The sequence below is a fragment of the Bos mutus genome, chromosome 8 (genome assembly GCF_027580195.1).
Source record: "Bos mutus isolate GX-2022 chromosome 8, NWIPB_WYAK_1.1, whole genome shotgun sequence".
Lineage (NCBI taxonomy): Eukaryota > Metazoa > Chordata > Mammalia > Artiodactyla > Bovidae > Bos > Bos mutus.
In genome coordinates, this window is record NC_091624.1 from 49115864 (window position 1) to 49131951 (window position 16088).

The 16088-nt window shown below is 43.4% G+C and overlaps 1 protein-coding gene across 2 annotated transcripts; it reads right to left on the minus strand.

The window, feature by feature from the left end:
• Nucleotides 1–3846: 3846 nt before the first annotated feature.
• On the minus strand, nt 3847–14721 carry TRMO (tRNA methyltransferase O). 2 transcript variants are annotated; one of them, XM_005905977.2, is made up of 5 exons: nt 14583–14721; nt 12398–12572; nt 11410–11567; nt 7829–8467; nt 3847–4580 (listed from the first exon to the last, which is right to left on the minus strand). In XM_005905977.2, the coding sequence occupies exons 1-5, from the start codon at nt 14656–14658 to the stop codon at nt 4321–4323; spliced, it is 1308 nt and encodes a 435-aa protein (XP_005906039.1). In that variant the 5' UTR covers nt 14659–14721; the 3' UTR covers nt 3847–4320. The 2 variants fall into 2 exon arrangements, with proteins under 2 accessions (XP_005906039.1, XP_070231704.1); XM_070375603.1 differs by lacking the exon at nt 3847–4580 and adding an exon at nt 4639–5764.
• Nucleotides 14722–16088: the final 1367 nt, after the last annotated feature.

Sequence of the window (16088 nt, forward strand, 5' to 3'; positions counted from 1 at the left end):
GTTTCTGAGGCCAGTCACAGAGCTCCCCACATTTCCCACGCTGCGGAGGTGCCAGGCAGATCTAGTGGGAATGGGCATCCCTGCCCCTATTCTCCTTCCTCTTCATTTAGTGGTTAGATTCCCATGAACATCACTCTAGGTGAAGCATGCTGTGCTTATGAAGCATCTGTGTGTGTTAGTTGCTCAGTCCTGTCCAACTCTTTGCGACCCCATGGACTGTAGCGCGCTAGGCTCTTCTCTCCATGGAATTCTCCAGGCAAGAATACTGGAGTAGGCTGCTATTTCCTTCTCCAATGAAGCATATGAAACCTCAAATAAAGCATCTGGGTCAGCTGAGCATCTGCCCCTGCACAGGGGAAGGTATGAGAGCCACAGTGGGAAGGGAACCAACTCCAGGGCCAGGTCGGATGACAGGGATGACATCCTCAGTGCTTGGCCAACCAGCTGTGTGAGCCTGAGCACATCATTTAACCCCTGGTCAATGTAGAGAAAGCAAGCAGCCCAGTGCCAAGGACCCACTAAAAGTGTAGTAACTGATACAGATTTCATTATAATGGTGCCTTCATCCTTTGGGACCGTATCATAAAAAGAAAACTACCAACAAGAGCTTGATAAACAAACGGTTCATCAGTTCAGTTCAGTTCAGTCGCTCAGTCATGTACGACTGTGTGACCCCATGAATCGCAGCACCCCAGGCCTTCCTGTCCATCACCAACTCCTGGAGTCTACCCAAATTCATGTCCATCAAGTCGGTAATGCCATCCAACCATCTCATCCTCTGTCGTCCCCTTCTCCTCCTGCCCCCAATCCCTCCCAGCATCAGTCTTTTCCGATGAGTCAACTCTTCGCATCAGGTGGCCAAAGTATTGGAGTTTCAGCTTCAGCATCAGTCCTTCCAATGAATGGCCAGGACTGATCTTTAGGATGGACTGGTTGGATCTCCTTGCAGTCCAAGGGACTCTCAAGAGTTTTCTCCAACACCACAGTTCAAAAGCATCAATTCTTCAGCACTCAGCTTTCTTTACAGTCCAACTCTCACATCCATACATGACCACTGGAAAAACCATAGACAACAAAGGACTAGATGGCCTTTTGTTGGCAGAGTAATCTCTCTGCTTTTGAATATGCTATCTAGGTTGGTCATAACTTTCCTTCCAAGGAGTAAGTGTCTTTTAATGTCATGGCTGCAATCACCATCTGCAGTGATTCTGGAGCCCCCAAAAATAAAGTCTGACACTGTTTCCACTGTTTCCCCATCTATTTCCCATGAAGTGATGGGATCAGATGCCATGATCTTAGTTTTCTGAACATTGAGCTTTAAGCCAACTTTTTCACTCTCCTCTTTCACTTTCATCAAGAGGCTTTTTAGTTCCTTTTCATTTTCTGCTGTAAGGGTGGTGTCATCTGCATATCTGAGGTTATTGATATTTCTCCCGGCAATCTTGATTCCAGCTTGTGCTTCTTCCAGCCCAGCATTTCTCATAATGTACTCTGCATATAAGTTAAATAAGCAGGGTGACAATATACAGCCTTGACATTTCCTATTTGGAACCAGTCTGTTGTTCCATGTCCAGTTCTAACTGTTGCTTCCTGACCTGCATATAGGTTTCTCAAGAGGCAGGTCAGGTGATCTGGTATTCCCATCTCTTTCAGAATTTTCCACAGTTTATTGTGATCCACACAGTCAAAGGCTTATGGGTTTTGCTAATTCCAGCCTCCACACACTGGAATAATCCATCCCACACCTTAAGCCAACTACAATTTTAAAATGTAATAAGTGGCACTAATCCTTCTCCTCTCTCTCTATATATGTGATTGATAAATATCAGCATTCCCTGTGCTAGTTACTGTTTTGGAGAGCTGGAGCAGATGGGCGGAAAGCCAAAATTACCTGAACAGCTTGAGCTCCTGGAGTTACTCTCCAAACTAGTGAAAATTATCAGCTCTCAGGGCTCCCCCTACAGGCACCAGAAAGCCAAGGCTAACCTGGAAGGTGGATGTCATTTGTGTCCCTTTCTTTAGAAAAAGTTCCCGAGATGGAAAGGATTGGAAGGTTTACTTCCAATGACTTCTCTTGCTGAGGGATGGAAGTTCATAACCTAGAGATATGAACTTCCTCACAGCCGGACATTTTCTTGCCTAGAGACAAAAACTCACACAGGGGAGTCAAGGATTGAGGGTTGGTAGAGGCTATAGAACTTGTATGAGAAACAGCTAAAAAAAAAAAAACATGACAGGGTGATCAGCCTCACCCTCTATGGCCCTGCCAGAGAGTGTAGTTATCAGAGAACAGATCTGCTCTCATGTAAAGGAAGAACCCTTTAATAATGAGCTACACAGGGCAGGGGTGAAGGGTCGTCACTGAGGGGCTTATGCAGGGAAAAAAGGCCAAACATTGGAAATACTGAAGAGACTGATGAGCTGGCAGAAAACTAAGCTGGATTATATTTAGGGTTTTAGTTCTAAAACCCTGAGAATGTATGTTAAAACCGCAAACAACGGAAGAGTCCTCTTGCTAGAAAGTTGACTGGTATGGTCCTCAGAGTTATTTTCTCCATATTAAGTATCAACATTTTGTGTTTCAAGACCTGCAAGTGAAAGTGAAGTCACTCAGTTGTGTCTGACTCTGTGACCCCGTGGACTGTAGCCTACCAGGCTCCTCCATCCATGGGATTTTTCAGGCAAGAGTACTGGAGTGGGTTGCCATTTCCTTCTCCAGGGGATCTTCCCAACCCAGGGATGGAACCCAGGTCTCCCATATAGTAGGCAGACACTTTTACCGTCTGAGCCACCAGGGAAGTCACTCAGTCTCAAAGTGATTTTAAGAGATAAGAATTCAAAATCAAAATAAAGGATGGATTGTTACCAATGTCAGTTTCCTAGTTTTAACATTATACCATAGTTATGTAAGATGTTACCATGAGAAGAAGCTAGGTGAAGGGGTCACAGGCCTTCGGCACTATTTTTGCAATTTCCTATGAATTTATAGGGTTAGCAGTAAAGAATCCACCTGGAGATGGGGGGGTTTGATCCCTGGGTGGGGAAGATCCCCCGAAGGAAAGCATAGCAACCCACTCTAGTGTTCTTGCCTGGAGAATCCCCATGGACAGAGGAGCCTGGCAGGCTACAGTCCACAGGGTCACAAAGCATCGGACACATTGAAGCGACTTAGCACACACATGAACCTATAATTGTCTCGAAATAAAAAGCTTTTACAAATCAAATTAAAAATACTTCCCCAAGAGGTTCTAGGTAATCTCAAAGACAACCCAGTTTGTTTCCGGAATGCAGTGTCATGAGCCACAAATGACTCTGCAAGTATCTACAGGCAGCAGGGCTCATTTCAAAACCATGATCAATCAGCTATTAAGATTTATGGTTACAATTAGGAAAGCCTGTGTCATGCTGACAGGTGTCTAATTTGGTTATGCTGATCATAAATCTTCAGCTATCTGGGATCACATCGCTAAAATCATCTATGGGCAATACGTTCTTGAAGCTGCTTCCCGTGTGGTGTTCACACAGGAATCGTGCACAGACTTAATTACTCTCTTTATCTGACTGTAATCCAACAATGAGCCTGTGTCTTCTTCCTCCACAACTATGACTGGCAACAAGAACGGCATCCAGTTTAATCTCAGTCTACCACTGAAACCCACTCACGGTAGTTCTCAGTCAATGGTCATAGAGTAAATAAGAAATAAATAAGAAATAAATCAGTAATTAAGTTATTTTTCTTGGACTTCTCAGAATGACTTTCTTTTCTGATACAAAGGCATCCAAAGAAATCCTAAAGTCACCATTTTGGAATCAGGATTAAATATATACACATACGTGGGTGCGGGGAGCAAAGTCTCTAAAGATCTTTATAACAACTTTATTTTGATTTGTTAGTTTCTCAAGATATCATAACTCAGTTTGATTTAGAACAAAATAGAGAGATCAGGCTTTTTCAGACAAAAAAAACCCCAACATGAATGGCTGAACACATCCCCTAACTTCTGCCCAGTTTTACCAAGTACCAAGGACAACTGACTTCTTTCAGAAAACCCTGACATAGCATCGCCTTTGGATTCTGCAGTATTAACTGATCAAAAGCAATCATGATATAGTGATTTCTCCAAATTCTATATCTCTTAGTTTATTAAAATACATGTTTTTCAAATAAATATTATGAACAAGCCAAATCACCAAATGTGTGAGATCACAAAGTGCCATGTTGCTTCCTTTTGCAAAGAAGGCACATCATTAGCTTGTACTGATAACCCAACAGCCACACCCAAGTCAATCAGGCTGCCTTACAGGCTCCATGGAGGATCCTCACGACCCCAAAGACACCGGGGACTCCGCAGGCTTGCTCATCTGAACAGGCTCAGAAGCCGGCTTGATCCTTAGGACTTCCGCAAAACCATCACCAAACCAGCATGTAATGTGTGCCGTGTCTACTGTAAAGTAAAAAAGACGATCTTGGCAGAGCTTCCGTCGATATACAGACCGAGGATCAGCTGACAGCACAGCCTCGATGGCATGCCTTGCTTCCTCCGCTGACTGAAAATATTTAAATGAAGCCTGACCAACACCTGCAATAAGAAGAACACAGCTTGGGAATTCTCTGGTGGTCCAGTGGTGAGGACTCCATGCATTAACTGCCATGGGCCCAGGTTCAATTCCTGCTGGGGAAGTAAGATCCCACAAGGCACACCGCCCCCACCCCCACCCCAAAAAAGGACCCCATGACTTAATTATCAAAATCATGCAAGTCAAATTTCAGTACAGTGAGTTTCAATGTGGAGGCTGGTTGGAGCCTCATAAAGAATGTGGTACTGTCATTATATTAAAGTGGTACATATTCAAGTGGTACTGTCATTATATTAAATTTATGCACACTCAACCCAGATTTGAAATCTGCTGAGCAAAAAAAATCATGGCGATAATTTTCCTTAGTCTCCTAAGCAGGATAGCTGAGCTTTCACTTTTGTGCACCCAAAATGTCACTTTCTATGCTCAGTGTAGAAAGTGAAAGTCAGTCGCACAGTCCTATCCAACTCTTTGTGACCCCATGGACTGTAGCCTGCCTGGCTCCTCTGTCCATGAAATTCTCCAGGCAAGAATACTGGAGTGGGTTGCCATTTCCTTCTGCAGGGGATCTTCCCAACCCAGACATCGAACCTGGGTCTCCTGCACTACAGGCAGATTCTTTACCAACTGAGCCACTAGGGAAGCTCAACGTAGACTTGAATTCAATTCCTTGTCATTTTCCTCTCACAATGCAGGCATGGTCACTGAAAGGCATGACAGTTCCAGCATTCTCAGAAGCCACACGTAGCCAGAGCACTACCTAAAGGCAGGGGAGGGTGCCTCAGGCAGGGGCGGGTGTCACACACCCACAAGTAAAAGTAACGCTACTTTCTGTAGGAGAAATGGGAGAGCCCTTGTGAGAACAGTGAAGCAGGTAGACTAAGGTCAACACCATCACTGGGAAGAGGCTACCCCATTCCCCAGGTTTGTATGTCAATAAACACAGGAAGCGGAAAAATTTCCTATGTTTATAACACTATGGGTGTGTTATAATTTTTTTAAATATATTACATACAAAACTTAAATAAAAGATTAACTGTGACCTAATTTTTAATAGCTGCCACATAACATACATCCAAACAAAGACCAGGCTCTTCCAGGAAGGCAGGTGCTTTACAGAATGTTGTCCCTGTTCAAAATATCATCTGGAGTGGTAGTGGGGGGTGGAGGTGCTGTCTTTATCCTTCTGAAAACAAATTCAGATTTTAGAAAACAGCCAAATATCACTCTGGACTATGTCCAATTAAAAAGTTGGTAAGTAAAGTCATGAAATACAATCTCTGGTCAAAAACTGAGGACTAATTATGCAGTGCTAAGATTCCTTTCGTGTTTGGTACATGAAACGATTCTAAGGCCACTCTAAAAAGAAGAGTTCCCAAGACACCACACTCTTCAGTAACTGTTTCCCGTAGAAGCTCCAGGTCTTCGTTTGGCTGTTCATTTGGCGCAGGTGCCCTTCCCTCACTTCTCTGCCTACTTATGTTTCCAAGCTCAGCCCAAATACTTACCCTTTCCTCCAAGAAGCCTTCTCAGATTTCCTCCCCAAGAAGCTAGAAGCCTCCCCAGATTTTCTGCTCCCCAAGTCAGAATACACTCTCCTTTCTGTTCCCACAGCACTCTATTCCAGTGCCAATCCCACCTCTCCATTCCAACATCTTTTTATCCTTTCTACACTCTAAACTTTCTGAAGTCATTTCTTATTTCTGTCCTGGCTCAAAATTCTGCTGCTATAAATCAATCAGCCCCCATTTTATAGTTACAGTTCATTATTTCTCTTTTTAACCACTTTTTAAATCAGTAAGACATAATGTAGCCTCTCAATGAACTACAGTTTGAAAAACACAAAACTTTCCAAAGTAGGAAGCATTTCATGATAACCACCAGACAAGGGGCAAATATATGGTACCTTTTAGGCAGCACTGCTTTGTTCTACCACAAAATCCTTTTTTTTTGACTTTCCTTGGGAATTCCCTGGTGGTCTACTAGTTAGGACTCCAAGCTTTCACTGCTGAGGGTGTGGACTTAATCCTTGGTCAGGGAACTAAGACACTACAAGCCATGTGGGGCGTGACCCCTCTAAAGGAAAAAAAAAACACCCAAAACTGATTTCCTCTTCCCATGAACTGTGCTGCCGCTGTTTAGTCACCAAGTCACGTCCCACTCTTTTGCAACCCCATGGACTGTGGCCTGCCAGGCTTCTCTGTCCAAGGGATTTCCCAGGCAAGAATACTGCAGTGGGTTGCTGTTTTCTTCTCAGGGATCTTCCTGACCCAGGGATCGAACAGGTGTTCCTGCATTACAGGTGGATTCCTTTACCAATGAGCCATTAGGGAAGCCCCCCCACGAACTAGATGCAGTGATTAAACAACGTTCATAAAACTTTTAAAATAAAGAGATCAATTTAAAAATTAAATGTCCTGTTTAAACATAAGGCCTTAGGATAGAATGAGAAGCACAACCGCCCAGTGGCAGGTGAAATCTGACATCTCCTTGGCAACGATAAACTGGCCACTTCTTACTGGAACTACTGAACCCACTTCTTAATGGGCCCTTCCTTCATTCTAGACAGCTGCTTGGAATCTGCTTGTGGGCTTGAAAAACCAGATAACAATGTTTGTTAACATTATGTATTAAACAGGTGCCAAGTAAAAGACCTGTGGCGGCTCTTCTGCAGTGCTGGGACTTTACAGGGACAATTCCTGTGGTAAGACACTCTTTCCTTCTTACTACTGGGCTCGTGCCAAAGGCTGAGCTATTGACCACCTGACAGTTAAAATAAGATGAGACATTTCTCTAGTCAGCGAGTGAAACAGATGAAAGAAAATCTACCTAAGTATAGAACAAGCACAACTTAGCGTCTGAATGCCATTTGAGAACTCCAAGAACTACTGCTACGAGTTGACAAGAGGCCCTATTCCTGAGCAGCAGCTGTCCTCAGTAAACACGTGACTGAGTGGCTGGGACTCTGTGCTGAACAGTTGCTGACTGAAAGCCATCAGATGATGACATTGTCCAAGTTTGATTTTATACTCCTACGTTTCTTTACAAGTCATAATGACCAATACTCTATATACCTGCCCTCAGAAATAGCAATTTGGTCTATGGCCATACCACCCTGAACATGTCTAATGTCATCTTGGAAGCTAAGCAGGGTCGGGCCTGGTTAGTATTTGGATGGGAGAAACACCAAGTTTGCCAAATCTCCTAGCAAAGGCTCATCTCTTATTCACAAACAAGAAGTGGAAAGTACCTGGTTCACCTGAGCTGAGGTGCTCAAGGTCCATCTCTGCGTGAGGAGTAAACCGGACTTCCAAGGTGGCCACAGGGGCCTCTCTCACCCAGGCAGGGACCACGCTGCAGTGGGCTGCACCAGCCACCCTGGAAGGAGCCTTGGGGGACATCTCTGGGCCGTGTCCTTCTGGGGCCACTGCTTCTTCCCCTCTCTTCAGCCTGCTGTCTTCTTGTTCCTCTGAAGGGCTCTTCTGGATACGTGGGCCACTTTGCTCTTGTGCCACCCTGGGACTGGATTCTTCACCCAACTCTGCTGCTCTCTCCCTCGGCTCAGGTGAGCTTTGCTGGGTGTTTGCTGCGTCATCAGATCCCGCATTGTTTTCCCCTGAAGTTCTATCTTCAGGACATTTGGGTTTCTCCGTAGTGCAGCGGCAGGGCTGTGATTCCTTGTACTCTGAGAGCTGTTGCCAGTCACAGCTATCAGTCTTGCCTTCAGACTGGGACACGGTTTTCGGTTTATGTTGGTTATTCCGTAAGGTGAAGTCCCCTGAAGACTCAATCAAAGTTTGCGGTGAGTCATAATCAGCTATGTAGGGCTTTATGTCTAGTACAGGTGTGCCATGAATCATGTCAATTCCAGAAAGGTAGACAGCTCCACCTGTAATATGAAAAACATCTTAGAGATATTAACAATGAAGAACAGCACAAACGATTAGAGACTCAACACCATCTGCCTAAACCTCACCAGGCTTAGTCACAGTTCCTTCACGCACCAGGCTCTCTTACACTTGGTGCCAATACACACTTCTCTTTCTACCTAGAAACTCATTCTCTTTTTAACCTGTCAGACTGCTGCTTGCTCTTCAAGGCTCTCATGTAATACCAGACAGAAGTGTTCTTTCCTCTGGGTTCTGCAGAGGAACCTGTGCCCAAACTCCTCCTGAAGCCCTTGTCACGTGGTCTGGCAATGGCCTGCTTAGAGTCTCTCCCCCTAGACAGTGAGTAGGCCTTCGAGCACTAGGTGGGGCCAGCTCACCTTTGCATCACTGGAGGTTTCTAACTTTGTTCCAAGTACATCAGAAAGATAGTTGCTCAGTCGTATCTGACTCTTTGAGAGCCCATGGACTGTAACCCACCAGATTCCTCTGCCCATGGAATTTTCCAGGCAAGAATACTAGAGTGGGTTGCCATTTCCTTCTCCAGGGAATCTTCCTGATGCAGGGATTGAACCCAGGTCTCCCGCATTACAGGCAGATACTTTATCGTTTGAGCTACCAGGGAAGCCCAGGTACCTCAGAGTCTTCAGCATTACCTCTGTGGGACTGACGATGGTTTCTACTGTGGCAAACAGCATCTAAGGTGGCCCTGTGATGCTCATCACCTAGTGGTGTATGATCCCCTCCTCTTGAGTATGATTTGATATCACTCCAGTGACTATGTTATCTAAGACTCCTGCATTTGCTGCAGATTCACTTGACTCTTCTTGTGGGTTTGATGAAGCAAGCAGCCACGCTGGGAGAGTCCATATAACAAGGCACTGTGGGTGGTCCTTAGGTGCTATGGGCTGCCTCTAGGAGCTGGAGGCAGCCACCAGCCAAAACCCAGCAAGAGGTCAGGACCCTCAGGATCACAACTGTAAGGAAGTGAATTCTGCCAAGACCAGAGTGGGCTTGGAAGTGGATTCTTCCACAGTCAAACCTCCAGAAAAGAACTCATTCCACATGACACCTTCACTGAAACTTGGTGAAGCTCTAAGCAACGACCCAGCTAAGCTGTGTCCCAACTCCCTAACCCATAGAAACATCATAATGTCTTAAACATGTAATAAATGTGTGCTGTTTAAACTGATGGGGTGTGGTAATTTGTTACACAGCAAGAGAAATATAATATTCCGTCATATAATTAAGCAGAATATAAGTCAGATTGCCAAATACTAAGGAAAGGTCTCCTGCTATCCCACTTACACAGCTGTTGTCCAGTTAGTAGACTCTGCTGCAGAGTCTACTAACTTGACCCTTGGAAAACTGGTCCAGTGAGAATCAAAAAACCACATATGATCACACTTGATCCTATCTTCATTTAAGAAAAACATGACTAACAAAGGACTCTGATTTCTAAAACATGCTTATTGTGAATGAACCTGGAACTTTGGAAAGAAGATTTTGGACTTTCTAAGTGATAGATTGTGCCTAATGACATCTGCAAAAGACACGGGGTTACAAGTGAGAATTCAAGGGATTTGAAGTCAGACAAACTCTTGTCTGGATGCTGTTGGGTAAATTATCAAACATCCAAGACCTCAGTGTCCTCATCCACAATAGTCAGACTGCTACTCTATCAAGTCCATGAGCCACGATGAGATAACATACATGAACACGCTTTATAAACTGCAAAGCACCACAAAAACACTGGTTATCCTTATAATGCTTGCTTACAAGAGTGTCTGTAGTGTTGCTGTGTTTGTCTTGACCTCTTTGATTTGATCTTCCCCATTAGAATGCTAAGCTCTTCTGGAGGGCAGGGATTTTCATCTAAATTTGTTTGCCACTATATCCCCAGCACCTAGAATAATGCTTGACACATATTCAGTGCTCAGAAAATATGTGTGGGTTGTACAAACAATCATAAAATGTTCCAGTACTATTACCCAAGTTGGTTAGCCACCACAAACTGAGAAAACTCAAGTTGGATTGGCTCTAGAATTTTTCTGGAAAACCTAACCAAGGCCCTGTTGAATATAATCCAGTGAGGGAGTTCAAGCTCTCAGAAAGAACAAATGAAGTAATGGCTCTCATCTTTTTAGTCTGTAATGTACCGTTAGAGCCTTCGTAAGATCCTCAAAAAAATATCCCACAGTGAATCCTTCTCCTTTGGCCACTTTACAAACAAGCAAGCTGACGCCTGGAATGTCCCGATTTCCCATATAGCTGCCACTCCATCTTCTGCCTCTTTCACAAATGTGCTGATCAGGTTTGAGGGATTTGAGAACCAGAAGCTTTCAAAAATGAATAGCTCAGTAGCAACATTATATACAAGCATGCAGTTAAAACTAATCTAGTATTCCACACAGGTTCTCCCACAATCTGACAGATGTTCAGTCTATGGGGTCTTCATCCCAGCCCTCTGCCTCATGTCTCAGTGGACAGCAGCACTGCAGCTAGGATGCTTGTTCATTCCTCAGGGCTCCAAGGAAGAAATGACCGACCACCCCATGTGCTGACCATACATGCACGTGCAACCAGTTGCTGTGTTAAATTTTGAGTGTTTCCAGTTGTTTTTAGATCATTTTGTATTTACAGAATATTGAGTTAGAAAAAATTTGGTTGCTAATTTAATGACTGTGAAATCTTAAGAGTTATTTTGAAATAATAACTTCTGATAAGTGCAGTGACATAAACTAACTCTGAGCATCCTATGAGAGCTTATTGCAAAGTGTTTCAATGCTCACATTCCTTTAATCATTTCATTCTCTTCAATATCTGGTGGGTCTCAGGGGCTAACACCATTTGTATTTCTGTGAATAACAGCCAGTGCTGAGTACAATGTTGATTTTATAAGACTTCTTTTGGTTAAGGAAAAAAAGGTAAAAGTAGAAATTACCTTCTACCCTTTCCAGTTTGGCCAGGGTCAGTCCTATTGCATTGGGACGATGTGGGCTCCTTGTAGAGAAAACGCCAGTCTTTGCACCATTCAGCCTAGGAGGCTGTACTTTTGCCTTATAGCTCAAATGACCATTTTTGTGAAAAACAAACAAAATCCTATGGAAAATAAACCAAATTACTGAGTAAGAAAAGAAGACAAAGAAATTAATCTATCATAATGATATGGAGGAGGAAAAAACTATAACCCTCACAAACTAAAACAGAAAGAATGCCTTTAATGGTATTAAAATATGATCAGTGGGGGAAAAAATGTTGGGGTGAGGAAGAATGAACAGAGACAAAATTTAAGTGACAGCAAGTAACGCTAGTATAACATAGGCCTTAATATAGCTAACACTTTACTTAAAAGCATCAAGATTTCTAAGGTCTCTTTTGTCTTTTAGGAAGAGTAGACTTAATACTTCACAGGTCTAGAGCAAAGTCCATAAACTTTTTCTTTAAAGGAGCAGCTGGAAAATATTTTAAGGTTTGCAGGTCAACCAGTCTCTGCTATAAACATTCAACTCTGCTACTGTAGCACAAAAGCAGCCACAGCCAACACATAAATGAATGCTCGTGGCTGTGTTCCCATAAACTTACTTACAAAAACAGAAGATGAGATGGGTTTGCTCCATGGGCCATAGCTTGCTGAACCCTGGTCTAGAAGACAGAATAATGACCCATGGGCAGAACTTAGGTCTACTGATGGATTTCAGTCATCCATCACAATTAGAACAATTGCAAATGCAGTGTGCCCCCTCAGTGGATCCCACACTTCCCTGAGGGTGTCCAAGTTATGCCAACATTCACATTCATGCCTATAGTCCAAGAATCCCATGCAATAGATAAGGGAGGTCTGGATGGCAGTCTCCAAGGGTACTTCCAACTGGAGTACTCAGAGACAAGTTCTGGTTCAGAGTACCAATTCTAACTATAAAACAACTTACCAAACATGAGAAAACTGTTCTAAGCCCATCAAGGAATGTTCAGGATTATTAAAGATGCTTTTTCTAATCCTCAAACAAGCCCGTGAATGGCTACAAATGGATGGCTGCCTTGGAGTACCATTCTTGGCTGAGAAACAGGATTCCAAGTAACCAATTGGCTCAGTTAAAAGATTCCCTACAGAAGAAAATTAGGTAAGAAATCATTAATCAAAAGGTCAAGTAGAATGAAATAATGCCATTTGCAGTAACACAGACAGACGTAGGGGCGTCTCTGGTAGCTCAGCCGGTAAAGAATTCCCCCACAATGCAGGAGACCCTGGTTTGATTCCTGGGTTGGGAAGATTCCCAGAGAAGGGATAGGCTACCCATTCTAGTATTCTTGGGCTTCACCGGTGGCTAAGAAGGTGAAGAATCTACTTGCAATGAGGGAGATCTGGGTTCAATCCCTGGGTTGGGAAGATCCCCCAGAGGAGCCCATGGTAACCCACTCCAGTATTCTTGTCTGGAGAATCCCCATGGACAGAGGGCTTGGCCAGCTACAGTCCATGGGGTGTCAAAGAGTTGGACATGACTGAGCGACTAAGCACAGCACAGCACAGCACAGCCAGACCTAGAGATTATCATGCTAAGTAAGCCAGACTTCATGCTAAGTGAGAAAGCCAAATACATGATACTGCTTATAGGTGGAATCTAAAAAAATTATAGAAATGAACTTATTTACAAAACAAATGGACTCACAGACACAGAAAACAGATTTGCGGTTACCAAAAGGGGAAGAGGAGGATAAATAAGGAGTTTGGGCTTAACATATACACACTATTCTACATAAAACAGCCAAAAATGACCTACTGTACAGCATGGAGAACTATACTCAATATCTTATAATAACCTATAATGGAAGAGAATGAATAAAAAGAATACACACATACATATAACTGAATCAGTTTGCTGTACACCTGAAACTAATACATTATATATCTACTTTATTTCAATAAAAATTTTTAAAATAAAATATAAAAATTTTTAAAAGAGAAGGCACAATTTTCTACATAATAGTGTTAACACAATGTATTAAAACCCACCATCATTATTTTTCTTTTCCAAGCAAGCAAAAACAAAAAAAAAAGGTCAAGAAAAGACGTAGGAAAACATGTTTTCTTTAACAAATTGACTTCATAGTTTTAAAATCTACCAGATGTTTTCGTGCATGCGTGTATGCTCAGTCGTGTCCAACTTTATGACGCCCTGGACTATAGCTGGCCAGGCTTCTCTGTCCATGGAATTTTCCAGGCAAGCATACTGGAGTGAGTTGCCATTTCCTACTCCAGGGAATCTTCCTGACCCAGGGATCCAATCTGCGCTTCCTGCCTTGGCAGGTGTATTATTCTTTACCACTGAGCCACCAGGGAAGCCTCTACCAGATGTTCAGTCCAGTTTAGTTTAGTTCAGTCACTCAGTCATGTCTGACTCCTTGCAATCCCATGGACCACAGCACGCCACATGTTATTTAACTATAAAACAAGATTCTTAAAACATTCATAAGTACATATAAATATCCTCATCATTACATATGCATTGTTATATCCTTTTAGATAATAAACTGGAAAGAACATGGGTGAAAGGAAAAATTCATTTTTAGAAGGCTTACTATAATTCAAATTCTATGCTACCATAACTATGTATGTGACCTTGGTCAAGACTGTGGAGTATTTCAAATAGAGGGAATAAGGTGCACAAAGTTAAGTGACAAATTTTCTAGCATAAGAAGGGAACAAAACAGTTTGATTGACTGGAGTGTGAGATAGAAAACAAAGAATAATAAAAGATGAGGAAACGGGTTGCATATAAGATGCTTTCAATTGAAAACAACACAATACATGAAACGAACTAGTTTTAAGCAATAAAGGGAGTGCATGGGGTCAGAGTAGTTATTGGTGCACGTGGCTGTTCTGCCAAGACCTTGCCAACCTAGCCACCAAAGAGCAAGAGAGATGACATCATCCCGCTCGCCTCAGACACATCACGTGGTGGCCTGAGCACATGATCCGTAACTTCACAATAAACAGGAAAAACGACCCTTGTCCATTCAAGGTCTCGCATGTCCCGTCCCCCCTCTGCAGTGAAAGCGGTTCCCGGCTCTTGGAGGTCTTAACGCGTGCAGAACCGCCAGCCTCTTAGAAGTTACCTGTCTCCAAGGCCGGCTTCACACACCCGCACGGGGTCGCTGTGGCGCAAGGCCTGGACTCTTTCAAGTCGCGCATGGCTACGGGTCATAGGCGTCCTCCCAACGCGTTCAAACCTTCCGCTTCCGGTTTCCCTACCTGGCGCCTGCGTAGTAGCTGTGCCGGCGGATGGCGCCAAGATCGAGCATGCGCGGGGCGGGGGCGCTAGGGGAGTGAGGCGCCGGGCGGGGGATGTCAGAGGCTACCGCTAGGTGGCGATTAGAGGTTGGAGGCCTTATCCCGCTTCTGAATCTGTGTCTTGTGCTGTCTCGCGCGGACCCGCTTCAGTTTTAGGGTCCAAGTTACCGCCCTTCCCGTTGAGAACAAGTCGATAAAGATTTATGCATAAAGGTACTCGAAATGATAAGCAACCTACTCATCCAACGCATGGCGCTAATTTTAAAAAAAGAATATGTATATACAGTTATCACACAGCGAGATGACGGGATGTTAGAAAATGTTAATACTTCTTGAGTAGTGGGAATGCATAGATGGTCGTTTATACTTCTCTGTATGCTCCCAATTTTTCCATAATAAAAGGATGTTTCGTCAGAGAAGAAACCCAAATAAACCTCGTTTCAAATCTAATGGATGTGTAGCTCTACACCAGACTAGGTAGGGATAAGAAGTGGGGATTATTCCTTGTGCTCCGTACCTCACGAGAACTGAAGCGAGAATGAAACGAAGTCAACGGCCATATACATTGGGATTGTAGTGGTTGTTCGGGGGAAGCTCTAAAAAGTTGAGGGCCTACAAGAATCAGTTTTCAGCCACTGCAATGACCAGTTAACCCTGCAGCGCTAGCCTGGCCTCAACGTGTGTGTGTTAGTCGCTCAGTTGTGTCCGACTTTTTGTGACCTCATGGACTGTGGCCCGATAGGCTCTTCTGTCCATGGAATTCTCCAGGCAAGAATGCTGGAGTGGGTAGCCATTCCCTTCTCTAGGGCATCTTCCCCACCCAGGTACTGAACCCAGGTCTCCTGAATTGCAGGCAGGTTCTTAACTATCTAAGCCACCAAGGCCTCTTACCTACTTACTTATAACCTCATCTCTCACCTGTATATTTATAAATTTATATATATAAGTTATATTTATATATCTCTGTATACTTAATTCTACTTCTGAGTTTTTTATCCTGTTTTTTCTTGGGCGGGGAGGGAGAGAGACATATTGCCTGCAAAACAAATTATTCAAGGTCATAAAACTCCACAGATTTAAAAGTTTAACAACCATGAAAAGCTGTTCCTAAACATGTTCATTTGTCATGAACTAATAGACCACTCTCAGAAAATAACCATCAGAAGGAGTCAAAGATTTAAAGAGAGGATTGTGGGTTTTAAAACAAAAACTTTAAAAACTGATAAAATTCATACCCCTACATGTCCTCTGATAGGTTTTTTCCAGGTGAAATTGGAAAAGAATGCCTTTATTGTTTTCAGGAGGGAACAGTTCTGGGCAGCTATGAAACA

Coding starts and splice junctions, on each gene's coding strand:
- TRMO (XM_005905977.2), bottom strand. CDS start 14,658: ATGCGCGACTTGAAAGAGTCCAGGCCTTGCGCCACAGCGACCCCGTGC. Junction 8,468..11,409: donor CAAACTGGAAAGGGTAGAAG/GTAATTTCTACT, acceptor TTCATATTACAG/GTGGAGCTGTCTACCTTTCT. Junction 4,581..7,828: donor CCTCAGCTCAGGTGAACCAG/GTACTTTCCACT, acceptor TTCTTATTGCAG/GTGTTGGTCAGGCTTCATTT.